The sequence below is a fragment of the Sceloporus undulatus genome, chromosome 2 (genome assembly GCF_019175285.1).
Source record: "Sceloporus undulatus isolate JIND9_A2432 ecotype Alabama chromosome 2, SceUnd_v1.1, whole genome shotgun sequence".
In the NCBI taxonomy this organism is placed as follows: domain Eukaryota; kingdom Metazoa; phylum Chordata; class Lepidosauria; order Squamata; family Phrynosomatidae; genus Sceloporus; species Sceloporus undulatus.
Window position 1 is genome coordinate 73325106 of NC_056523.1, and position 27617 is coordinate 73352722.

At 38.1% G+C, this 27617-nt stretch overlaps 1 protein-coding gene across 7 annotated transcripts in view; it reads right to left on the minus strand.

The window, feature by feature from the left end:
- RAD54L2 (RAD54 like 2) overlaps positions 1-27617 on the minus strand; it is a 117449-nt gene that overhangs the window by 62188 nt on the left and 27644 nt on the right. For 6 of the 7 annotated variants that reach the window (XR_006101817.1, XM_042448406.1, XM_042448405.1 and 3 more), the window contains 2 exons: positions 4092-4290; positions 2563-2702 (listed from right to left, as the gene is read on the minus strand). Coding sequence is in view for 6 of the 7 variants with exons in the window: in XM_042448406.1 (XP_042304340.1) it covers positions 2563-2702; positions 4092-4290 (339 nt within the window). In the remaining variant the exon portion in view is untranslated. Of the gene's footprint in view, positions 1-2562; positions 2703-4091; positions 4291-16611; positions 17288-27617 lie in introns of those variants that run through there. The other variant, XM_042448404.1, reaches the window with a different exon arrangement.

The window sequence follows — 27617 nt, forward strand, 5'->3', positions numbered from 1 at the left end:
GTGACATTTACCAAGCCACTTGAAACCTGAAGCCGATGAGCAAGTTTTATCATGAGTTCTATTGGGGAAAAGAACAACCAAAAACTATTCTTTAGTTTATGATAGAGATTTTCCTCCAGTCCTGTAGCATACTGGTTTTTTCCTGTCATGAAAGATGAACAATAAGCTCATACTTCCACAGAATACTTTAAATGTCATTTTCATTTTGAAGAAAGGACATAAAAGAAACTTTTCTAGCTGTTATTATTGCTTGACTGCTGATGAGGCACTAGGAATACCTTGGAATTGGAATCATAAGGCCAAAATGACAAGGCCCCCACTCCCATATTTTTCCTTGCCTACAAATTTAAACATAGCTAAGGAAGGGAACAGGATACCTCTCCTGTGTGATCTCACAAGCACTGGTCTATCAAGGCCAAGCAAAAAATGTGGGCCCTGGGATATTTAGGATTTTTATTCTTGATTATTTTCCCCAGGTCTTTATGCATCTCATCTCTTTTAAGCATGGCACAATACATGGAATAGAAATCATACTGCTTCACAGAATTGATCAGCTTATCTTTCACAGTTTCTTGCAGAGTTGGTTTTGTTAATAGAGAAAAGAGAATACAGTGTCTGTACTCCTTCACTGCCATCCCAAACACTCATTTAAGAGTAGGGAAATCTACCATTACAAACCAAAATGCTATGTTTTGAGGTAATGGAGTTTTTACAATTACTGATAAACTTTAAAATCATACAAAATTATCTTGTAATGAATAATAAATGATCTTGATCAAAACGTTTCATAAAATTAAAAACAAATATGTTTAAAAATGGGGGAAAGACTTGTAATAGATCAGCTGACCAATAAACTAGTTGTAAGTCAAGACAGACTATATTTCTCAGTGTAGCAACTGCATATAGCTTAAATCCTGAGCATCACCAGTGGAAAAATGGATTCTCCCAATTCCTTCAGCAGCCTCACTGTAGCCCACAGAAAGCTACACCAGGAAGATGGAACACCTTCCAAAAGACAGTTGTGACATGGAGGGGGGAGGTCAGGGACTGGCACCTAGGGGAATCACCAAGAATTGGATAACATTCTCTTTGTGAATGATACAATAGAGGGGTAAGCACACTAGCCACCTGGCTTGCTACAGCTCATTCACACAGAATGAAAGCCATAGTTTCCCATTATATCAGATACTGCTGGTGGGCAATATATTAGCCACTAAAGTACTGTAGTTGTAAAAATAAGACCAGAGTTGTCTATAGGACAGTGGTTTAAACAACTTTATGTTGATCCATAAATTAGCTATGTATGTGTGTGTGTGCATGTGTGTTTGTATACACACAGAGACTATAAGAATAAGAGCTATAGATTTTCTTATATTTTTTACTAAATCTTCACCAGTTACTTTTACTAACAAAAACAATTTCTTCTATGAACACTATTTTTATTCTTGACATTGTTGTAGTACACATACATTTGAAGAGCCTGCTTCATAACAAAACAAAACAAAACAAAAACCTGAAAAAGAAAAGTGTAATAAATACCTACAGTGCTACCATCTACATTGTTGTAATAAAAGAGTAAATTAATAAAATGATGTTTTGACATTTAAGTTGAACAAAAACAAATTACAATGTAGTCTTATAAATGCCACTGTATATGAGGAATGGGCAGATTTAATCCAGAGATTTTTTTAAAGAACAAACTGTTGTATAACAAGGTTCATCTCCACTACTCAGCTCCAGCAGTTAACTAAAAAGAGTTATTGTTTTAACTTTCTTTTTTGCCCCTTAACCGATACTCAATTCTGTTTATTAAGAGGCATGACAAAGCAAGCATAGACCAGCATCCTGTTAGTGATTTAATTGCTAGTAAGGTCCAAAACACACTGCAGAAATAATCCAATTTCAGACCACTTTAACTGTCCTGACTCAATGCTAAGGAATTCTGGAAACTGTAGTTTCATGTGGCATCTAGCCTTCTCTGTCAGTTCCCAGAATTCCCTAGCACAAAGCCAGGACTATTAAAGTGGTTTCAAACTGGATTACTTCTGCAGTGTGTTTTGGACCTAAGTGTAGTTTATCTGTACATCAAGTCCCTTTCTGAATAGGGCACAGAGGGTTATTCTCTTGCCCTTGTACTCCATCCAAAAGCCACCCACTGCCCAGCAACTGTCAAGTCAAGGGAAGGTTTCTGCTGCTGTCACATTGGTGGGGATGGGAAGGAAGGAGGAAATGCTTCTGACCCTGAAGATCCAGCTGCTCTTGGCTCCCAGTGGAAGGAAAAGGCAGGTGCATTCCACATGAGAGTGAACCCTCATTTCTTCCCTCTTGACAGAGCTGGGGCCAGCTGCTTCTCCATGGCCTGAATTACATCGCCACCAGTAAAAGACAGCAGCAGCAGCCCTTCTTCCCAGCAGCACAATGATGTAGAACTGCCCTTTTAGAGGTATGAGTAGATGTAGGATCTTGAACAAAGCATAATGGCAATACTGAAAGAAACAGCATTATCATCTGATTTTCAGATTTTCAGTGAGGTTTTGGTTCATTGGTTTGTGTATTGTTTACCTGGGAGAAACTCTAGGGGTACTGTAGGGATGCTGGCTTGATAATCCTTCCTTTGCTGCTCAAGCCGTTTCCTTCTTTCCAGTTCTTCCTGCTGGGCTGCTTTTGTCACAGCTTCTAGCTGGTCCTCCCGCAGCAGCTTTCTAAATGTACAAACAGAAAATATGTTACTCCCAACAATTAGTTTGTTTTCATCAAGAGGAAAAAGGGTTCATAGCTTTTTCAAGCAGAAAATAACAAGATACAGAAAGTTATGAAAATACCATATTTGGGATTTCAACTGAGACAATTCACTTTTGTAGCTACAGAGCAAGGGAAGGGGGCTGGTGTGACAGGTTAATACGGTGTGCTCTCAAGATATTAAGAATATTTTGCTAAGAACCAGAAAAGAAGAGTAATCAACATTGTGCTTGTAAGCATTGCCCAGTACTATTGCATTTTAACTTAATGCGTTTACATGGTTTTATAGGCTTTAATATATAGCAATAGCAATAGTAAGTACATTTCTATACCTTTTATCGGACTTAAGCACTCCCTAAGCAGTTTATAATAGGCACAAGCTGCGTACTCATTTTAGTGATCTTGGAAGAGATTGAACTCACAGCCTTGTGGTATGTTAGTGGGTGGCTACAGTACAGACATTTAATCACTGTGCCACCAGGGCTCCTCAAGCCTTGGGGAGAGGCGAGTAAGAAATAAAATGGATGATTATGATGACGATGACAACAACTTAAGGCAACGTATATATACAGGCCAGCATAAAAAAGAAATGGCTTACAATACACACACACCTTCAGGTTTCAAAAAAGTAGAAAGTATAAGATGATGATGATGATGATGATGATGATGATGATGACAGAAGGGTAATATATTGAAGCTGGTATTGTATTTGGAGGAAAGTCCAGTGCCACACTACTTAGGAGTTGCAAAAATTATCAAAGGTTTTCTAGAACAGGGATATACAGAACCCAGTGCTGCAACTGGCCAAACAGTCTCATGTTACCATTGACTGAAAATTCACCTATGCACCAGTCATACAAAACAAAAAGCAGTGCAAGATTCATGGAATTAATATCGAATGTGTGGCACTCCAGATATTGTTGGACTCCTACCATCACTTGATATTGGCTATGCTGGCTAGGGCTGATGGCAGTTGCACTCCCCTGAACACCACTTTAGTGTATCAAATAGGACCCATAGGCCTAATGTCTCCTACTGCTATCTAGAATATTTCTTGTTTGTGGGTTACACATTTGACCTGAAGGAAAATGGGAAAATTAAACTGTTAAAGTGATAGGTTCTTATTGATGCTCTTTCTTCTTCATTCATTTGTTCTCACATGTAAAACTAAATTTAAAAATTTCTAATAGTAACTTTTATTAAGTAGCATAGTTAATTAACCTCTCCTGAACACAGAATCATGCATATGGATCAAAGAGGTTTCAAACGAAACATGTTATTAGTAACTGGCAATAATGATGAAATCCTCCAAAAATTCAAATCATAATTGTTTTTTTAAAGTTACTATTCACCTTATATTCCTCCTCATGTGAGAAGGTTTCTGAGCCCTCTTCTTTTTGGTGTCCTCAGAGGCCAGGCTCTTGTGCTGGTTCTGCAACACTTTCTCTGCCTGTTCACTCTGAGATGAGGTAGTTGAAGTAGAGCGCTGCCATTCCCCATCTTCACCATGTTGAACAAGATCACTGTTGAACACTGCTTCATGGGACTTGTCTGAAATGACAGCAGAAGAATAGCATTGTACAAAATCAACTATTAGACACTTTCTAAATATCATCCAGATAAACAAATCGCATGACTAATTGATCAGATGGTTCACATTTCTTTACATGGTGAAGGACCAAAATTCCAAACTTATTTTGTAGGCCATTCATAGACATAATCACCAAAGTTTAGGTAACATGCCAAACATCTTCAATTCTGCCTATTTCAACCTACCCTTTCACAAGAAAAACACAGAAACACCAAATAAGTTGCATACTCCTCTTTGAGACACTTACTATAAATGGACAAAATGTAGCACAGAAACTCACTGTGACATGAAAAGGAACCAGGCATGCCAGTGCAAACACAGACATCTTATACATGGATTTTGCTTTATACCGTCCGTATAACTGTTTGGAATACTGTATACAGTTTTGAATGGCATTTTGCATTATGCATTTATGTGTTTGCTTGTATGACTACAATGCAGTTGTTTCCATTATATCATGGTTAATTTTGTCTCTTACGGAGTCTTGTTTTCATCTCTTTGGAATAGTGTTGTAATAGAGCGTATTACCTGTGTTGGATTCTCCCTAGCTATTTCCTCAGTTCTATTCAGATGGCAGCTTTGAAGCATAAGGAAAAATCCCACATGCTCCCAGCCCACAAAGGTGAGATAAAATGGTTACTTAATCTGTGCTTACTGCCCCCTTAATAAGCATTATAGCCTCCCCCCATCTATCTCCCCCTTTAAAAAGATATGAAGATCATAGCAAATATTAGACTACATAGAAGCAAATCTTGCTCCAGTAACTGAATGGCCCTGGACTAGTGCATGTCCAGATGTGGAGAAAGACAAAAGTTGATCTGTATCTGTCACAGTATAGGTACATGCCAAAAATCCTCTTTCATTATTGCTTTGGGCTCAGACCCCATCTACAGACTTGAAACATTTCTTTGTTATGACAAAACACTGAGAAGAAATGAACCAAGTATGAACTCCCGCTATTGCTGTGTTATGTTATATTCCAATAAGCAACAAGTGTAGCTGAACCAAAGCTGACCTCTCTCATTCTTTTTTCTCTCCCTTCTGCTAGAAGCACAAGCTCAGTCACACTGTGAACTTGATACCTTTCTAGTACAGACAGGGCCTGTAGGGAAGCATGTAGAAACAGAGAAGTCACAACAAACAAGTCCACAACCATTGCACTCATCTAGCCTAAGGAATCCCAGGACTGGTAACAGAAACTACGCTATTCTGATTTTCTCAGACACAACTCTGCTGTTCTTGTTCAGTCACATTTCTCCAACGCATCAAGTCAACCAGGTTTGGTAATGCTATGCACAGCAATTTTACATCCATGGCTTTTCCCCTTCATTCACAATTATATAACTAGATCAAAACACTGGATAAAATAGGGCAGTATAAAGCAGCACCAGCAGCACACGTGACCACATTCTGCAGGATGAGTCATTAAACCAGTGACTTCCCCCAGAGTGAAAAACAAAGCCATAGTTCATGCAGGATACGGAAGGGCTGTAAAATCAAATGGTAGTGACAAACAGTCACAGTGTATGTGCATGCACACACATACATACATTCACCCTTGAACATGGCTTTATGTTGCTTTGGAGCATCTTTTCAGCAAAATGAATAAGCAAAACAAACAAGAGAAGGCAAACAGAATGCTGGACCTTGGCAGTACCAAACTATCTTCCTCCACTGTGTCCGGAAAGAAAGAAAGAAAGAAAGAAAGAAAGAAAGAAAGAAAGAAAGATTGCTTTTCAAACAGAGGCTGGATGGCCATCTGTCGGGGATGCTTTGATTTAGATTTTCTACATGGCAGGGGGTTGGACTGGATGGCCCGTGCGGTCTCTTCCAACTTTATGATTCTATGTCCACAGCTATTTATTCTGTACACTCTCTTCCAATTGTCTCTCCCAGCCTATTCAAGGAGCAGCCCAACAACAATCCTGCCAAATCCTTTTCTCTCTTTCTAAATTCTGCCTTACTCCTTCCAATTTTTTATTTTCGTTCCTCTTAAGGCTCATTAAGCCACAAACAATATATACCCCCAAATAGGTCAGTTATATCATGACCTAGAGATGCATTGGTTTATCTTTAACTACCTGTCCCAGTTTTATCCTGTCAGGGGTTCTGTAGGAGCCTTGATCCAGACAAGCAAAATAACAAGGGGCAAGAATGGACATACCCCTTTAGACTTCAGGCAATGATGAGTAACTCCCCCCCCCAAAAAAATATCCTCTCAATGTAAATAAACTTCTCTTCCTCTTGCAACTAGAAATCTAGCAGAGCAAGGAATGGCTTTTGCTGGAATCTCTTTCCCTAATGTGACTATGTGGGAGTGAAGAATAATTATGTTGTAATTTCACTTATGGAAAAGCACTTTAGAAGCACACATTATCAGCCATTTTTCTGTTACATGGTCCAGTATTGTGTATAACTGGGAGGGGAGAAAGAGCAGAGGAGAACATGATATATTTATCATGTTATGGCTTATATAGCTTTCCAAACCTGTTGCCGTTCAGATGCGTTTGACTAGTATTCCTCAAAGGCACTGAGATCACAGCAAGGTAACACAGGCTAATACAACAAGGAGTGCAATTTGGGTGTACAGCAAAGGAATCCAGCAAAAACAGGGGATTATTCTAATGGGATATATTATTACCAGTAACAGTAGAGAGGCACACAGTTGCCTGACAAACATGAGACTGGAAGCCTCTCCACGTTCTACGAAAAGGGAAAAATTGTAACCCTTTAAAGTTCAAGAATGGAGTCCACAAGCAGATTGAGCACAGTGGTTTACATAACAGTACCAGGTGAACTCTGGCTTGGAAGCCCAGAATCCCAAACAAGCAATTAAACCCACTTTATAAAGAATTCCTAAGAAAATGTACAGTGGCATCAACTGAGGAACAAAAGGCTATAGCAGTCCTACAGACTCACTGATACGATAAACATTATTTCCAAACTATACTTGTCACACTTGTTCTTTCTTTTTTACTCTGGCATTATGGCTGGTATCCTGTATCAGCAGAATGGTTTGGACATGTTTAGCTTAACCTTAACTCACTAAAAGCTTCTAACATTTCTATGACTAAGCAGGCTTTTTCTTCAGCATGGCTCTACCCTAAAGTCACTCTGCCTTTTTTTTCTTTCTTTATGGTGGGTCCTTGTTATCCACTGAGGTTTGGTTCCAGGCCCCCTCGTGCCTAACGGAATCCATAGATGTTCAGGTCCCATTAAATACAATGGCATAGCAAAATGGTATCTCTTATATAAAATGTAAAATCAAAGTTTGTTATTTGAAATTTATACTTTTTTGAATATTTTCAAGCCGTGGATGCTTGAATCCGTGGATAAAAAAATCCGTGGATAAGGAGGGCCAAATGCACATTCAAGAAACAAAACATAAACATGATGGAAGAAAGAGAAACAGAAGGGGGGAAGATTCCCCTGACAACTGCTCTTCTCAGTGCTTAAAAACCTTAGGCTTAAAAGAAACTGTATATGGGAAATCTTCCTGTTATGGATCCATGTAAACACCCATTCTAGTTGTCATAGGAATGTCATTTAAACTAAATGGTGTGCAGAAAATTGTTCTACACAATTCAGGATTAGGTTTACCAAAGACAGATAATGCATTTCTTACAGATAAACATGCATGACAAACATTCCTAGAGAGCATATACAGGGGTAACCATGTTGGCCACACAGGAAACTACAATAGCACCCCAAATCCACAAAACAGCAAGATCTTGACAAAATGTAGAACCTGTTCTTTTTCTTTCACCTGTATGATTTTTAATGATAAAGAAGTCAGTGGAGCTTCAAAAGCTTGCAACATGTATCTTGTGCATTTTGGTTGGCTCAATAAAGATATTGCTGTTTTGTGGATTTTGGATGTCATTGTACTTTGCTGTATGGCCAACACTGCTATCCCTGGATATGTTTTCTGGATGTGAAAATACTGCAATTTAGCCACAGCCAGGGAATCCTAAAGAAGGCACCAAGGGATCAGGATTTTACTCTTTGAGGTTTTGACTGCCAACAAAGGTAAAACATATTTATTTATTTAGAATTGGGATGTTCTACCTAAACAGCACCATGCTGTTGCATTTCCTAATGCAACAGCATGGAGGCTTCTTGAGAAATTCAATGTTCTCTGCCTATAAAAGGGAGTGGGTAGCCTTGCAAAGGACAGAGGCAACATGGATCTCAAAAGAAGTGTCTCCATTGCTGGAAAATTTAAATTTAATTTCCTAGATTTTACAACTCTTTGTCTCCCAGAATCCAAAAGGTGAGATGGAAGAGTGTCCTGCCTGCATGGATATCCCTCCATACCATCTTAACAACAGCAGCAGCAGCAACTACAACTTGACAAAAAATAGTCCTGGTATGTTTCTTTCTCCTGTATGATTTTAACATCTTTGCATAACAAAGAAACCAATGGAGCTTCAAAAGCTTACAACATGTATTTTGTGCATTTTGGTTGGCCCAATACAGGTATTGCTGGTTTGTGGATTTTGGGTGTTATCGTACATTTCAAGAGAGGCTAAAGGACAAACCAAAGAAAAATAACTTGGAGACCTGAAACCTGGAACCACTAAATCCTTACTTTGTAAAAACAACTCGAAGAAAAAGCCAATCCACTATCTGCCAAACATGTGGAAGGGAGGGGGAGGAAAACACATATCATGACTCTGCTAGTTTCTATCTGGCTAAACCAAATAAGATATTCACCTCCCACCTAGGATGGGAAAGGTGACGGTTTCTTTGCAAGACACTGGAGTGCCGAAAAGCCTTTGAAAATCATCTGCGGCTTTTATCAGGCCAGCTAATTAAAGAGCAGTCTCAATCCTTCAGGCAACTCGGCAGCTTTAGGCCCTTCCCACTCTGGAAAGGCTGAACAAAGAACTAATTATATAATGATTACATAAGATGACACACCTACTGAGCCCAAACACGCTGGAAGAGTTATTCTTTCCAAATTCCCAAGAAGCTAACAACACCAGAGAAAATCCCAAACGTATTCCTCTTCTGCGCATGGAAGAGAGCACTACGCTAAACAACATGTGCCACAGAAAGGAGTTGGGATGTATAGAACGAGTGAGTGGCTTCTGCGTATACCCATTATCCCAATGCCACTTCTTTCCCCTTTCACCAATTGCTCTTTACTCATGTTCACTTTCACGGCAGTCAGGTTTGCACAAATGTTCGCAATACCTGTCAAAGCGATTTTCATGTCTCACATCTACACATAGTGTGCATACAGAAGCCTATACCCAGAGTAACTGAATATGCCTCTTTTATGGCTTAGCTGATGCTTACCCTATCGGGAAGAAACAATCAAAGCATACTGAGTGAAGTAACAACTCAACTGAAAAAGGTGCCAAAGAACTCCAATTCACAAATTCATAGAATGTGTTTTCACACTGTGATATAAAGACAACCGGAGTCCACAGACTAACTAAATATCAAACTACTTCATTTGCTCTGGCACATGTTACTTCAACATCTCCAAAAGATCTGTTAAGGTGAACAGGGAGAAACTCATGTTGCTTTACCTTCAGACACTGCCTTCAGATATGCAAAGTCAAACACACTACTTAAAGCTTCTGAAATCAATGCATAGTCACGGGCAACCAAACTAACCAGTAGTGCCCCTGTGTGTCTCTTGCATTACATGTAACACAAAACAGTGAATGTTACAGAAGTGGTGTTTCAGGAAGCATAGCATAACTTTTACACTTTCTGGATAGTGGAAATTTGGCTATAGCTGGCCTCTCACTATGCATCTCAGTCACAGCATGTCTGTGAAACGTGAAACTGAAAACCTTTGCTTGTCCAAATCCTACACATAGGATAGTCCAGTCAGTGTTTCCTCTTCCTATTGGGCTTCCATGACACTCCATCACCCTCTCTGTAGAAAGGTGCACCTTTATCCCCACATGTACAGCACAAAATGGTTCCTGCAATGCTCAGGTCAGAGGAGACATAGAATGGGTTGCACTTATTCTTTTTCTTATAAAAAACCAGCATGTGATTTTGCCAGACATCAATTCTGCTAGGTCTCTATTGTATATGTGATTAAATCTAGAAGGATTTTTTTTAAAAGGCAAGGCCCTTGTGGTCTCTTCCAACTCTATGAGTCTATGAAAAAGGATGAAATCCCACTGTAGTTCTTGAAAGCCTCCCTCCTCCACCCAATTTCTAAACAATATCAACAGAGGTGATACTTTTTTATTGTGAAAAAGACAGCATATATACCATTATGAACCCTTGTGCTATTAGTGGCATCTAACACATTTACGCTTTTGCAATCCAACACTGACTAATTAAAATGCCAGTATTTCCTACTGCCATTTTTGTGAGGTGTCATGGTAAAAGTTTTGGACTAGGAAGTGGGAGATCAAAGCAGTTCACCATTTGCTGTATGATCTGGGGTCAGTCATTTACTCTCAGCCTGATTTACCACATAACAACAAAAATAAAGTGGGAAGGGAGAGAACAATTTATACTCCTTTGAGGTCACTGCAAAAAAGACAGGATATAAAGTATAGAAAATAAATAAGCATTTTTCAGCATTGTCTTGAATCCTATATGGTCAAGGAAGGCTCTATGGAGGAAGGAGACATGTACGCATGCGCACAAACACACACACCGTGAGCACATACATACACATTGAGAAGAAGAAGGAGGAGGAGGAGGAGGAGGAGGAAGAGAAGAAAAAGAAGAAGCAGCAGACAGAAAATCTGGAACATCTAAAGGCCAACTTCAGTGACAGGCAATTTATCTTCAAGATTATGCAAGCAGACCAAGGCCCCAAATACTCAAGAGCTCTTATTCTGGCCTCACTGCAGCACATAGTAAAGAGGCCTGAATTACATAAACACTAAAGAGTGCTTATATAAGCTTTTATGAATGTCTGTCCAAATATCAACACTCACAAACCAAAAGAAGAAACCAGGTAGCTAATCTTACTAAGTGTAAACACATTTACACAGCACAAACCTAGACAAGAGAAGGAAACATTATCCTGACAGTTTTTAGCTAATACTACAACTTCTCTTTTAGTTAAAAGCACATTTAAACAGTTTAATTATATTCACTCTTAGCTATGGCAAAAATATATATGCTTATCTGAAAGCCTTATGTGGAAGATGGAGAAATGGAAAATACTATTGTCCTGTTGTCCTCCTGAAATTCAGACCACTACAACCTTTCCACTGCTATCTGAAACATAAATGTCCCTTGCCCATGATGCCACATTACACAAACATGTCTTAATATACTCATTAAGTTATGAAATAAATATTGGAAGCCAGGAAATGAACACTTAATTCAGAAAACAAGGTTACTGCTTTGAATCCTCTCACTCTTCTCCCAAGAGAGACAGGGTCACAGTGACCCATAAAAAATTCCAGTCTTACTTTGGCCACATTGAACAAGTTGCTCCCTTTTCAAATAAATGGGAAGAATTAGAAACAACTCTTTCTGGTGGTTTTTTGACCACCACATCCTGCTGTTACTCAGAATAATCTTCCAACAAAATGCCAGGATGCAATAAAAGAATCAATTTTCTGACTTCTCTTATACTCAACATCACAAGCATATTTTCTGTGGCATATATTGCCCTCTACAAAGGGAGCATTTGTTCTCACTACTTAAAAAAACTGCATCCTTAACTTGAAAAGTTCTTGCTCCAATAGTCACAAACTTATTTTTTTTACATGTCTTATATATTGTTATCTATTACCATTTGGAAAAGAAGATACAATTACTTGGTGGGGGGGCATGTACTGTGCATTATGCAATGATTACATAAGCTTTCGTTTACAGTAGGCAGTTGTTACAAGTCATAGTATTAGTTTTATATTACAATCTTCAGAGCAATGAAAGCTAAAGAGAAATATTGTTAATGCTATTCCAAAGACATCAAAATAGCAAAAATTAAAACAAAACAAAACTCCAAAATTCTCTGTTGAATACTTGACATCTAAGCATTAAAAAACCTGCATGAAGGACAAAAAATATAGATTCCCCATAAGCATCAATGCCTCTTTGAAGATAATGTGGTTTTAAACTCATTAAATCCCACCATTATTGTAGTCCTAAACTACTCAGGTCTTTGCAACAGCAGTCAATACAATAATAATTCAGCTTTATAGTTAACTGTTCACATAGAAGAGTAACATTTCCTTATGCAAGATTAGCTTTCAGGATGCTCCATTTACGTGAATGTGCAATACCTCCAACCACTGTACATATGATCAGCTGGCATATGTAAACCTCTATAATTTATAATATGTAATGACCTTTCTATGCAACAGTTCAGTGTGAACACTGGAAAATTTAGGCAATAAAATAAGCTTTGTGTTAGCAGAAAAGACTGCTTGATCTTCTCAGTGGACCGCCAGCACATGAATAAGTTACTATGTTGAGCAATTTCTAATCCTTTCCTTGTAGCGACTGCAACTTAAGGACCATCTTAAACATACATTTGGCTGTATCCAAATAACATCCCATAATGTATTAAAACAAACATGTTTTTATAATTGTTGTACTGTATTAACTATAAACAATTTCCCCAAACATCTTGTGGTACCTTGCTATTGCTGCTGTTTGCCTTCAAGTCATTTCCAATTTATGGTGATCCTAAGAGCCAGCGTGGCATAATGGTTTGAGTGTTGGACTATGACTCCGCAGTGTGTGTGTGTGTTGTATGCCTTCAAATTGTTTCTGACTTATGGCAACCCTAAGGTGTATCTATCATGGGATTTCCTTGGCAGCTTTCTTCAGAGAGGGTCTGCCATTGTCTCCATCGGAGGCTGAGAGGAGGCAGTGACTTGCCCAAGGTCACCCAGTGGGTTTTCATGGCCAAGCAGGGATTCAAAGTCTACTCTTCAGAGTCAAAGTCCAATGCTCAAATCACTCCACCATACTGGCTCTGGAGACCAGGGTTCAATTCCCTGTTTGGCCTTGGGAAGTCACATGCTCTCAGCCTCGGGGGAAGGCAATGGCAAACCTCCTCTGAGCAAATCTTGTCCAGAAAACCCCATGATAGGGTTGCCTTAGGGTTGCCATAAATCAGAAACAACTAGAAGGCACACAACGACAATAACAAGGCAAACTTTAGAGATTAATAAATTTATTATAACACATATTTTAACTGAATTTAATGTTACCTATAGGACTGCTTCACGTGTGTAAAACCATTAATGTTGTATGCCTCTTTTAACGCTGTTTCCCAGCAAGGCAAGAGAGCATGCAGAATTCTCATTTTCTATTTCAAAGTCAATTATGATTGCTCCAAAATTAAGGGAGAATGCTAGTACTTTTGAGAAAGGTAAATGAATTACCTTTCCTAAATCATATAGGAAAAATGAGAAAACACAGTCAGACATGGCTAAATGTTTTCCTAGATGCACTTTTTCTTTATAAGAAAAAAATTGAAATGGCTGATGCCCACAGCTCTTTCCAAAATGGCAAAACAAAACAGAAATAAAAACAACATTAGATAATGTGATTCTTTGTAGAATATGTACTTCCTCTTGATGTATTTTTCCTTCAGAGAAGATAAATCTTCTTATCATGATGTGATTCCAGGAAAGAAACGTTTAAAACAACAATTCACTATTTCACCACATGGTGGAAGAAAAGTTTACAATGAAGATTCCAGAGAAAAGTTGCAGTGTACTGCTGAAGACTGCTGGATGCTCCCTTAAATAATGATTCCCTATCATACATTCAAAATTGTATAGAACCTAATGTATGCTCCTTAGAACAGTCACCACAGCAGAGTATCCCCCTTTTAAAAATGAAATTAGTAGCAGGAGATACTATATTATCTCACTTTGTTTTTGTATTAGCCATTGAAATGCTTTTAATAATATATTATTTTAAACTGTTATTCAATTGCCTTGCACTATATTTATTATATTTGCATATGAAGTAGTTTATTCCAGATATTTTATTAGATCACACACTAACCAAATACAACAAATAAAATGAATACAACTACATCTCTAGTACCCAACATTTTGATTATATCTAATCACAGTGAATTTAACAAACCTACAATGGCCATTAAAATCAAATGAAACACCAAGCAGAAAAACAGACAGCGATGAAGTCGTTTAAACATGAAATTGTTCAAATTACCTGGCCCAACTGCACAACAGATTCCATGTGATAACATAGAGACCTATTAGTAATCCATAGGAACAATCATAGAAGACAGTGGACAGTGCCCATTTGTGGGAATCCCAGTGATGGAAATGTAGGTTTCAATGGAACTGAAAGAGGGGAAAATCCTTTCTCCAGCGCAGCCTGACATGTACCCCCAAAACTTGATCAGGAGGGCTGACAAACTATCCAGTCAGCTTTTGGGCAGGACAGAGGACTGAAGGGAAGAAAGTCTGACAGCAGCACTTCATATTTAACTCACACAAAGATTACCTTCAACGTAAGATTGCTATAAAGGCAATATGATTTATGACACTGTGCTGATAACTTGACATATTAAACAATTCAGCACAGATTGACAAACACATTACACAAATACAAAACTACAGTGATTTCCCCTCAGAGTTTTAGAAATGATTTTATTACAGTATCAATGAATAACTCCAATTTTATCACTATGGGCAATCTAATTAAATGGGACATTCACAACCATGGGCCTTTTTCATTTACAGGCATTGTGGATTCACAAAACCTGAGATTCTCAGTTTTCTTTTAAGTTCGATCTCTGACATCTGAGTATAGCATGTACAAGTGAAGAGAAATAAAAATATAATCCCCTTTCAGTTGCTGTTTAAACTGATGCACAGACCAATTTAACTGGCATGTACAATTTAGTACATTTTAGCCATATTTCTTTCATGCATGGTTAAATTAGTTACACTTCATGTTGCTCAATGTAATTTTCAAAGTCTGACTATCTGAATTAAATTTAACAAACAGTTTTGAATAAATGTATTTAGCTGCAGTATTTAAAATATAAATCCCTTCACTTTTGCATTCACTGCATTCTTTGCACTGGATTACTCATCTTGCCAGAATGCTCTCTCAGCATGTTCTTTCATCATTCACCATCCATGAAAATAAAGCGAATTTTCATGAAAATGCACATATTCAGGGTTCCCATGAGGCTGCTGAAGGAAGAGGAGTTGCAGTCCTCCGTGTCTTAACCTAAAATTGCTCTAAAGAAGTGAGACTTTCCAGAAGAGTAAAGAAAGTGGCATGGGAGACTCCAGGGAGAATGAACAAAATCACACAGACACACACATAGACATTTCCACCAGGAGTTTCCCTTGGATATTGGTCCCTTCCACAGGGAGGCCTTCCATTTGAAAAAAGAAGATTCTGGATACAACCCACATATTTCACTAACTACCTCCACCTTCACTTTCTTAGCTACCATGCTAAGTCTATCTAAACTTATTTCATAGAAGATTTTTAAAAGAATTCTTCCAACAGCACTCAAAGTAGTATAACATTGGCAAAATCAAACAAAAATGCAATCAGTATGTAAAAACAACTTGTAACACATTTTTAAAAAACAGTAAGAAAACAACAAAACTCTACCAGTCAAATACAACCACGAAAAATTCTAAGTGAGACTTTAGATTTTAAGATTGTCTTAACAGACTACACTGGCTTTAAAAAGCCTATTTCATTTTGCTTAGAAAACAAGTAATCTGGCTGATTCTTTGGATGTCGGGGGGGGGGGGGGGGGTCTGTCTACACAGGCACAAAAAAACTTTACCCATAATACAGGCTCTAGGAAACACTGGATCTCTAAAAAACAAAAACCTGAACTGCCCCAGCATTGCAGACAAAGGGACACATTAATAAGGAAGAAAACATGTTAAATACACTGTACTGTTGCTTAGTAAGGCAACAAGTGATAAGAGGATAGCATCTAAATGAACTACAAAAATGTAACATATATTTTAAAATGCTGTTTTACTTGAGACCCCAGGCTTTAAAAGCAGCAAAGAGCCTTATGCCCAACAGTCAAAACCTCACACAAATTGAGGCAATTTTCACCAAATTATTGTTTTCTGAATAAATAATGAATCAAAAAACTTTGTGTCAACAAATACTGTGTTAACAAAAAATATCATGCCCCAAACCAACTCTATTTGACACTGGGAGTATCAACAAGAACTCTGGAAAGCATCACCTTCACATCCCATTTCCCATTACAATGATTCACTTGTCTGGGCAACAGAAAAAGGGGCAGAGGTAAAGGATAAAAAAGAAAAAGCTAGAGAGAAAGAGAGATCCTATTGTCTTACCTGGAAACTGCGGAGTCTCGTCCAAAAGGAGCATTTTTGCCCAGCATACAGTCTTCTTTAACTGTTTGTCCAGTGACTTTGACAGAAGATAGTATGGCAAACTATTGACTACCATAAACAACTCTAACCCCAAATCAGGTACCCGAAGTTACTGCAACTCATTTATCACCTCTGCTTAAAATCACATCATAATCGTAACGTCATTATATAATATTCCTCCTGCTAAAGTAATCCAAAGTCTTGTGAGAAAGACTAAACAATTTCACAGCATTGGGGAATTTTGATAAGTTAAGTAGCACTTAGTACCCTATCCTACAAACTTGCATTAAACACATCCAATGAATTTAATACTTGGCTATGGCTGAAAAGGGTCACTTATGTAACCAATTAAATATGCACAGATCCCCCCCCCCCCCCCGTAGTAGCAGTGGCACGACTTTCCTTGCTCAGGTACTCAAAACCACAAGTTCAAAAAAGCTATCCAGCAGCTCAGTCACATAAACTATTCTAGAAGTGCTATATGCCAAATCAGAGGAGGTACCCACACCTCTGCTAAAATAGAGTACAGCTTGCAAAACAAAAAGAAACCACGTTTATATCTAGGAGGTCTCGTCTGTTGGCTGTTGCAACAAAGTTGCATGCCGTTTCCATCTGATACCATTTACTCAGCCCGCGATCCATTTGAACTAGTGGCAGAGATCAGAAATAAAACAAAATCCTTACATAACTACTCAGACCCAACTGGGGCCCACACAGGGGGAATTCCAACGGGCAACAGGAAACAAAGGGCAAAAGATCCAGGAACTAACACCAGGGTTAGGGAGAGGGAGGAATAATTTGGTCAAAAATACAAAACAAAAGAAGTTTCATGCTGTTCAGAAGAGTACCTTGGATTTAAGGTTTTTCTAACAGCCCAAGTGACAACCCAACACAACTCCAACAGACTGAATGAGATCAGCAACAGATAGAATCACACTGAGAACCCAGCAATCTACATAGTGTTAGGTAGCACTGGCCTATCGACTTTATTTACCACGGAGATTTTATTTTGATCACTACCTACTGTGGTCAACAATGAGCAAAGAACATCGGAAAACAGATTTTTTTTAAAAAAAGGTATATAGACAACATAACCACTGCCTTACTTCACAATCTCTTTATTAAAAGCAGTGGCACTGTGCTATACGTCACAACAAACTACCGGTATGTAGTTTCTTTTGCTAACCCTATCTCAAGCCTGAGTAGGTTGCAACATATTTAGATTTCTTAATTTATCCTCACTACACTTCTGAAAAGTTTGGATGAGCCACAATGGCTAGCTAAGCAACACAATTTGATGTCAAATTTAATGTGAAGCATTCACACTCACAAATTCTACTGAATTCAAAGTCCAAGCAGTGATGATATGCAGAAATTTAAATCCAGATCTTCTGCATGCAACTCAAAATTTCCCAACTCCATCAGTTCTTCGGCTTCATTTAGCAGTTACACAACATTAATATGCCCACACTGTTCTAGAAGTGTCCTTCCATAAAATTCCTACTCACATTTAACACTGTGGCTGTGAATGAAGAACTGGAGAGGTATCTCTGCTACCAAAACACCTTTTAAATTACTATGCAACACAATGCACCTTGACAAGGAACTCAATGTCATCCTCTGCTTTTGGTATTTATTGATTTATTTGCTTCATTTGTATGCCGCCTTTTCCCAGGGTGGGATCCAAGGATAACAAATTAAAAACGTGTACAACAAAGTTTTAAAAACAATTTAAAATCCCCACATTAAACACTATGGAATCATTTTAAAATCATACAAATGTTAAAAATTGATAAAACATGCATCTAAATAGGAAGCTTCCCTGCGTAACCATGAAAAACCTGCTTAAATAAAAATGTCTCTGCTTGCCGGCAAAAGAAAAGGATGGAGGCCAGCCTATCCTTCCATGGTAGGGAGTTCTAGAGGATGGGAGCAGCCACCAAGAAGGATCTCTCTCATGTCCCCACCAAGTGAGCCTATGAAGGTGATGGGACTGAGAGAAAGCCTTCTCATGAAGATCTTGATGTTCTTGCACGCTAGTATGGGGAGATATGCTTTTTCAAATAGTCTGGACCTAAGCCATATAGGGCTTTATAGGTTATGACCAGCACACTGAACTATGCCCATAACCGAACCAGTAGTCAGTGAAGCTATTTCAACAAGTTGTATGCTCCCGATAATTGGCCCCGGTCAGCAGTCTTGAACCTGCTGACGTTTCCGAACAGTTTCCAAAGATAGTCCCACAAAGAGTGTGTTACAGTAGTCCAAACAAGATGTACTCAGGACACATGTCACCTTAAGTATACATGGCAATGAGCCAAGATACCAGGTTGAGTCTCCCTTATCCAAAATGCTTGGGACCAGAAGTATTTGGATTTTGGAATATCTGCATACACATAATGAGATATTTTGGAGATGGGACACAAGTCTAAATATGAAAGTTATTTATGTTTCATATACACCTTACAAACACAGCCTAAAGGTAATTTTACATTTGGTATTTTTAATATTTTTGTGTACGAAACAAAATTTGTAGACACTGAACTACGGAAAGCACTATCTTAGCCACCCATATGGACAATTTTGAATTTTGGAGCATTTCAAATTTCGGAATTCCAGATAAGGGAAATTAAACCTGTATTAGCAACTGGTTACAGAAAAATAAGAAAAAAGCCAAATGTGGCATTAAAGGATAATAAACAAATAAGAGAATTTGACATTATTCTATAGTTTACCATGAATATGTTCACTTTGAAATCAACATTGCTTAAAACAGCTGGCCAGTATTGAAAAGAATCCTGAGACTCCTAGAAATATTATAATGTATGAATACAGTGGGCCCTTGGCATCCGTAGGGGTTTGGTTCCAGGACCCCCCATGGACATCAAAATCTGTGGATACTCAAGTCCCATTAAATATAATGGCACATTTTTGTATAAATGGCAAAATCAAGGTATGCTTTTGAGAATTTCAATATTTATAAAATATTTTGAAACTGTGGATGCTTCAATCCATGGATAAAAAATCAGTGGATATGGAGTGCTGACTGTATGTGGAAAAATAGAAATGAGCTCTTCTCATTTTCTCATAAATACTAAAACCCAGAATTATCTATTGAAGATGAATGGTGGGAGATTCAGGGCAGAAAAAAGGACTTCTTTCATACAGCTCACAGTTAAAATGTGTAATTCACTGCCACAGAATGTTGTGATGGATGCCAACCTGGATGGCTTTTAAAAAGTGATCACATATTTTCATGGAGGTTGGGGCCATCACAACAGTGGCTAGGCAGGATGACTGATTATCATTTCCAGTAATGAGGGGCGTGGTGGCTTAGTGGTTAAGATGCCAATTCTCACGACTGGAAGATTGGAGGGATGACAGTTTGAGGCCCAAGTGCTGCATGATGGGGTGAGCTCCTGTCACTAGTCCCAACTTCTGCCAACATAGCAGCTTGAAAGCATGCAAATGCAAGTAGATAAATAGGTATCACTTCAATGGGAAGGTAATAGCGTGCGGTGCAGTCTTGCTGGCCACATGACTACCAGAGCAGTCCTCAGACAATGCTGGCTCTTCAGCTTAATAACGGAAATGAGCACCACTCTCTACAGTCAGTTACGACTAGACATTCATGTCAAGGGACTACCATTACCTTTTACCTAATGAGGCTTATGTGCCCGTCTTATCATTCTCCAGGGAAAGAAAAAGAGAAAGTATAACTGAACTCATCATACATTCTTTGTATGAGACTTCCCTGATCCAGTGGATTCATGGTGCATGGGATATCATAATTTCCTATTTCTAGTTTTAGGAACAAGAGAAGGGTGACAATTTTTTTTAGTGTCGGCAAAAATAACTGTCAGAATCAAAACACAAAGTTGCAATACTCAAAAGAAGCACATCTATAGATTTTAGTATACTTGGGGAGGGGACATTTTAAACACCAAGGAGTACAACGAACACTGCCCTTCCAACTCAAAGAAAGGTCTTTCATCCACCAGAGACTTCTGCAAGTGTAAGAAAGAAGACAATTTTTACAAATTACCCTTTCCCCACATTAGCACTCATATCTCACATGCTATTTATGAGTCCCAGCTATCGTGAACAGCATCTAAGAAGATATTGGGGACTGCAGAGGTAAGAGGGAATATATCAAAACTGCTATTCCTACCCTTTCCATATATAAAAGCCTCCATTGGTTCAAAGACTCTTTCCAATATGAAAGCTTTGGTTGGCTCAAAGAACCCTCCCATGAATAGACTTGGTTAAATGCAACCACTCAAATATGAACTGATTATTTAACTCTAATATGCTTTTTACATTTTCATTCCCAAAATATATGCTTTAGTCCACAACTCTTACATGTGCAAAGGCAGCATCCGTGAGGATTCAGTAATAATAAACTGAGGAGTACCGTACATAAGAACTTTGGAGGGTGTAACATTACGTTGCTTCAACCAGATTTATTGATTCCTTGCTTTAAGTGAGAATTAGTAACTACCGTATATAAGTTGACCTCATGTATAAGTCGAGGGCAGGTTTGGGGGCCAAAATTATGGATTCTGATATGACCCGTGGATAAGTCAAGGGTAAAACCTAGGGGCATGTAACAAAGGATCTAAAGGATGATGCAAAGGGAAATGATGCCAAAGAATGTAGAAAATTCCAGCAGACATTAACTGTTTGTGCTGAACCTAAAGACCGGATAGATGAGAGAGCAGAAAGGACCCACATTTCTTTTTGGTGCTCCCAGGATGGACTAAGCTCTCGCCTTTTACCACTGACTTCAGAAAAAGAGGATGGTTCCGTTTTTACAAATATAAGAGTTAAAGTATAGTATTTACATCGACCTGTGGATGTCGACCCAGTTTTTGGGGGTCAATTTTTTAAATAAAATTTCTAGCATAAGTATATACACTGTACACAATTAGCCATTTCGGCATTCAAACTGAAGTTTCAGGTAACAGTGGAGAAAGGGTTTTATTAAAAGTATGATGAAAAGCCACATTTAGTCCTTTACTTTAGAATAAAATATTTCCCACACCAGTTTTTAAAAACAGGCATACCATAGTTCATACTATACTTGAACCTTTTCCTACTAAAGACAAAATTTTGTTTTCATTCCTCCCTGCTGACTTAAGCTAATAAGCACAACACTGATACAATTTAATTAAAGCAAGTATTTCACCATGAAATGCCAGTATGCCTTCTCCAGCCTTGGTAATCTTCTATTTCAGATCTTTCTGACAGTTCCTTTGATAATATTCTTTTGTTTAAACATCCCAAAAGTGCAAGATGGCTAACAGTGGAAAGTACAATACCTAGTGTGTATTGTTAAATCAACATACACTAGTACACCAATTACAGTACATACAAAAAGACAGCACATTAAAAAAACCAGGAAGATAAAACCATAAGAAACACAGTTTAAAAAAACCCTATCACATGAGTTCACTGAAAACATATTGACAGTCGAAAGTCTACTGAAAATAGGTCTTCACATGTCTATTTTTCTCTTGTGTATAAGGAAAAACAATAGTTGTGAGGGATCTTTCTTTTTTTAAAAAGTTTATTACATTTTTGGATTTAAAAATTAGTGTACAATGTTTAAAAAAGTATTGTTATTAAAGCTTGCTTAATTAGAAATGGGTAGGTAATGGAAGTATGAAAGCACAGGAAAAATATTTATGAATTTGAAAGGGAAAAAGTGGTTTTCTTAATTACTGAGAGGGAGAAAGGACACTCTTTAGCTTATTTGATAATGACCAACAGATTTCTGAAAGAAAAAAAAGAGCCAAACAGTCTTCTCATACACAGAGAAACAAAGTGCATTTTTAATTAGGATTATTAACTTAAATGCACTGGCCATCTATCATTACATTCCAGAATCTGTATGTTTGAGGACAATTAGCAGCAAAGGACAAGGAATAGGGGATGAATCGGTGTTCTAGGATGTTCCAGAACAGCAAAACATTTTTAAAATCCAGTTCTACAGGGAAACTAGAAAAGCAACCAGCTGGTAACATGTTCTTAGCAAATCACTGCAGATTTGGGGCAAAGAAAACTCTGTCTTCACTGCCTCCATGTGGAGAAGTAAATCCAAGCCATTTCTTCAAGTTATATAATGTTGTGGTTTTTTTTGCCTCTGCCAGAAATTCTGTCACTTTCTCAAAAAGGAAATTTATGCCAAAAAGCAACAAGGAGATGAGGAGAGGTAACACCATTATCATGAGTATTAAGACTGTCTTCTATAATGAAAATTTAAATTAAAGCCTCACAACATTTTTTTTAAAAAAATGAAACCTAATCCAAAGTGTTGTCAGTCTGTGAAACCCTGAAGGGGCAGAGCCACAGGATCTTGTCCTCTTCCAGTGTAGCATTCAGGCCCCACCTCACTCCAGCAATGATCTCTTAGGTAACAATAGATAAGCCAGTTCATGGAGTTAGTTAACAATCTAGAATTAGTTAAAAAAAAAAAAAGGATCTACTCCACCCCCAGTCTCTCTCTTTAACTCAAATTATACTCCTGTGAATTTGGCTAAGTCTCCAGTGGCTCCTTCCAACATATCCCTGCCACAATAAACTATATACACAGAGTGAGAAAAAAGCAGAGTCTACAAGCTCATCAATATCATATAGGGGAAAAATTAAGCAGCATTATGTACAGTGGGCCCTTGGCCATCCACTGGGATTTGGTTCTAGGACCACCCCCAACCCACCCACTCCCATGGTTACCAAAATCCATGGATGCTCAAGTCCCATTATATACAATGGCAGAGTAAATTGTATCCCTTATATAAAATGGGAATTTATATATTCTTTGACTATTTTCAAGCCTTGGCTGCCTGAATCCATGGATAAAGACTCTGTAAATATGGAGGGCTGACTGTACAGTGTACTCTCTTCAAAATACAGAGACAAGCTTTTTAAAAATGTTATCACTAGGCTCATACAAAAGAGCCAATCCAAAAGAAGCCATGAATCACCAGTGACAGAGGTGTCACCAGTGGGCTGTGGGGGGTACAGACAGCACCAGGTGACACCCTAAGGGGAGGGTGACACTACTGTTCCCCAAACATCCACCTTTTGGCTGAAATGGGCTGTCGTGTGTGCCTGTGTCCCTTTAAAATACCGAAGAGACAGTGTGAGTGGAGGGAGGCTCAGTGGAAGAGAAAAGAGAGGCCCCAGACTGTTTTTTATAATTAAATTTAAATGTTTAATTTAAAAAAATAATTTTTAAAGAAATATTCTTTTAATTAAAAAATGAAAAACATCACATTTTCACTTTAACCACATGAAACAATGTGTATGCAAATACATTTAGGCTGTCTATATGATACTGTAATTTAAAATAATTTTAATTTTGCTAGTTGTTTAAGTCACTATTGCCATTGCATTCAGTGATATATAGTAAGCCCTCTGTATCCACACATTTTTTTATCCACGGATTCAAGCAACCACGGTTTGGAAATATTTTAAAGATATATAAATTCCCAAAAGCAAACTTTGATTTTGCAATTTTCTATAAGGAACAACATTTTATTGTTCCACTTTATTTAAAGAGGCTTGAGCATCCACGGATTTTGGTATTCACAGGAGGTCCTGCAACCAAACCCCAGCAGATACCAAGGGCTCACTGTACAGGAATTACAATTTATGAGCAACATTAGTTCAAAAAACATTACTAAGGTTTCTGCATGGTGCAGTATAGGAGGAGGTCAGTGGAGAGGGTGACACCATGCATTACTGCACTGGAAGACACCAACCCAAGTGACACCACTGTACAACAGAATATTCTGCTACCCCCAATTCCCAATTTTCACAGAAATACCATGTTGGCATATGTCTTTGTTTTTGCCTTGATCACTGCTGTTTGTGTCAATTTAACACAATTGTTTAATTCAGATGTTAGAATTTTTTAAAATTTACTTAAAGATACATAATTATGCCATACCCAATACACATACCTGTACCACAGTCACCAAGACACTGATGGGATGCATTCATATTAACAAGAGCAAAGTCATTGTGCAAGGACTACTCAGGAAGTATATTTTGTACTGCTGTGTTTCCTCAGAAAGAATTGATATGAGAATAAATATTTTTATCAGGAGATCTACTAAGAATGAGAGAGTTGATCCCCCAGCTTAAAAAAAAAAAGCAAACCATCCACCAGTATGAATGCAATAATGACTTCACAGCATGCCACACACAGAGATAAGTGAAACTGTTATTCATGTTCAAACTAATATACTGCACAGATTTTTAAAAAACACTTTAAAATAGCTAAAATAGTTTAAAAAAACTCTTTTAGGTGATAAATTAATTTTTCATTATGTTGTAACCCACAAATTCCTCAACTAATAGTTACAATTATATAGTTAATTTTCAAATTTATATAGTTGAATATGTTTATATAGTTAAATTTCCAATTGTTTGATTGAAAGGTAACATTTTTATTCTTCTCTCTCATTTCCAGTTAAGCATTAAAACAAAGTCTGACACAAATCAGACAATCATGGAGTTGGCAGATAATATCCTGGAGGTCATCTAATCCAACCTGCTCAATACAGGATCTACAATGAACAACACAACTACAGTATCCCTGACAGACAATCGCTGTATAAATACCTTTGACAAATCACTTCCCAAGGTAACTAGTTCAACAGCTCTCACAGTTAGGAAGTTTCTCCAAATGTTTAGCTACAGTCTGCTTCTCTGCAGTTTCCAAACTATTGCTCTAGAGCCTGGAGCAACAATTTACAAGACTCACATTATCTTTTGTACAACCAACCTTCAGATATTTGATCATAGGATCACCCCCAGTATTTCCCTAAGTTTACTGAAATCAGCTGTCCTAAAGTCTACAATGCATCTCTGACTATGCCTGGCTTCTCCTTTCCCCTGTATAACAAACTCTAGGTGAATATGATCACTCCCACCTAAGAATCCTGCCACTTGCACCCCTTTAGCCAGGTCATCCCTGTTGGTTAGGATCATATCTAAAATAGCTTGTTGCCCTTGCTGCCTCTTTCATGTTCAGGACAACGAAACTGTCTGCAAGGCAAGTGAGGAATTTGCTGGACCTTAAATGTTTGGTTAAGTTTGACTTCCAGCAAATATCAGGATAGTCAAAATCACCCATCACTACTACTGAATGAAATGAATGCAGCCAAACAAAATGTAATGAAAGCAGTAATGAAAGCAGCCAAAGGAAAAACTGAACTTTACTTTGCTCTTCTGTTATCCTGCTGTATGAATACAAGCAGCATTCTCTCTGAACAAACCAGAGAAGCAAACCAAGAAAAAGCATGACCTGATAAGAGAGAAACAAACCAAGATGGGTAGTTAACATGCATTCATGCAATATGATAAACCATGAAGTAAAGCTCTGTTGTTTAGCTGTTCCAACTGAGAGTGTGAGTGATCATGCAGCTAGTAAGCCTGGGTTTCTGGCTTGCTGTGTTCTGTGAAATATGCACAGGTTTTTTCCTAAAGGCTTCTACTATAATAGAAATAATCACTGAATGCCATAAAATTCTCCAAAGCCTGATCCTTGGTATATAGCAGGAAACTGGGACTAATTCCCAAGGAAATCATCTAGCAGCATGGAATAGAGTTTGCAGCTATACTGCCTAAGTTAGCCTACTCTTATTAGAAATGGAATACGTCATTTCGGCAACATAAATGGCTGAACCTATACTGACAGCCCATTAGCAGCAAATCTTAATAGGAAAGGATGGACACGCACCAATTCTAAAACATAAGGAAACTAAAAAAATTAAGTCAAAGCAACAATGATTACATATCATTAAGAATTGTATAATTAATTTAATAGTTTGTCATTGTTTGTGCCTTCAAGTCATTCCAACTTATGGCCACCCTAAGCCGAACCTATCATGGGATTTTCTTGGCAAGATTTGTTCAGGGGAGGTTTGCCATTGCATTCCCTGATATTACACAGCCTAAGAATCACTGTTTTAGAATATTTGAATGCCTGAAAAAGCTTAGTTCATTAACTGAGAACCTTCTATCTCTTCCAAACTCACTTTTTATTGAAATCATGGATGACCTCCCAGGGGAATATGCTTTATTCTTTCCTTACTGGCCTTCTGACATGATGGTAATATCTCTCTGCTTAGAAACATCTGATTTTACTACCCAGCCTACTTCATCCTTGCAGGGCATGGGCTTTTAATGGGGGGCCTTAAATATATACATGCCAGCTCCAACATATTTATATACTGTAAGTTTTTACTGTTGTCTTTATCAGTTCAGTATGATGTTCTGATTGCTGTGGTTTTTAAATTTTTAATATACTTTATAATTCTTGCTTGCAAGCTTGCTCAAAGTTTTTTTTAAAAAAGGTTAGTATAAGCCTGTGATGGCAAACCTATGGCATGTGTGCCCAAAGTGCCATGTGACGTCATTTTGCCTTGTACCTGGAGGAGAGGGGGTGGAATAGGTATACACCCATTGCTCCTCCTCCCGGATCTTTCCTGCCCTTCAGCTGTCTCTTCAGAGATAGCTGGAGGCCAGAAAAAGTGTGGGGAGAGAAGTCCCATTCCGGAAGTCCCGCCCCTGGAGGGCAGAAATGCCACTCCCAGCACCGGGTAACACCTGGTGCCAGAAAAATTCTTACTTGGGGCACATGGCCCCAAAAAGGTTCACCATCACTGGTATAAGCAATATAAGCTGACAGACATAAAGCAAAGAAAGAAAAGGGATTTTTTCTAGCCTTACAAGCAACTCTTCCCTAAAAGGATAATGTTCAAAAAGTGCAACATTAATGTAATTCATTCTGGAATAATAATATTTATTTATTTATTTATACTCCGCTCTTCAGCCAAGGCTATCAGAGTGGCTTACAGTTTGTTAATTAGACATTTCCCTGCCCTCGGGCTTACAATCTAAAAAAGACAAGACACAAAAGGAGAAGGGAATGATATTAGGGAAGGGGGAAAGTC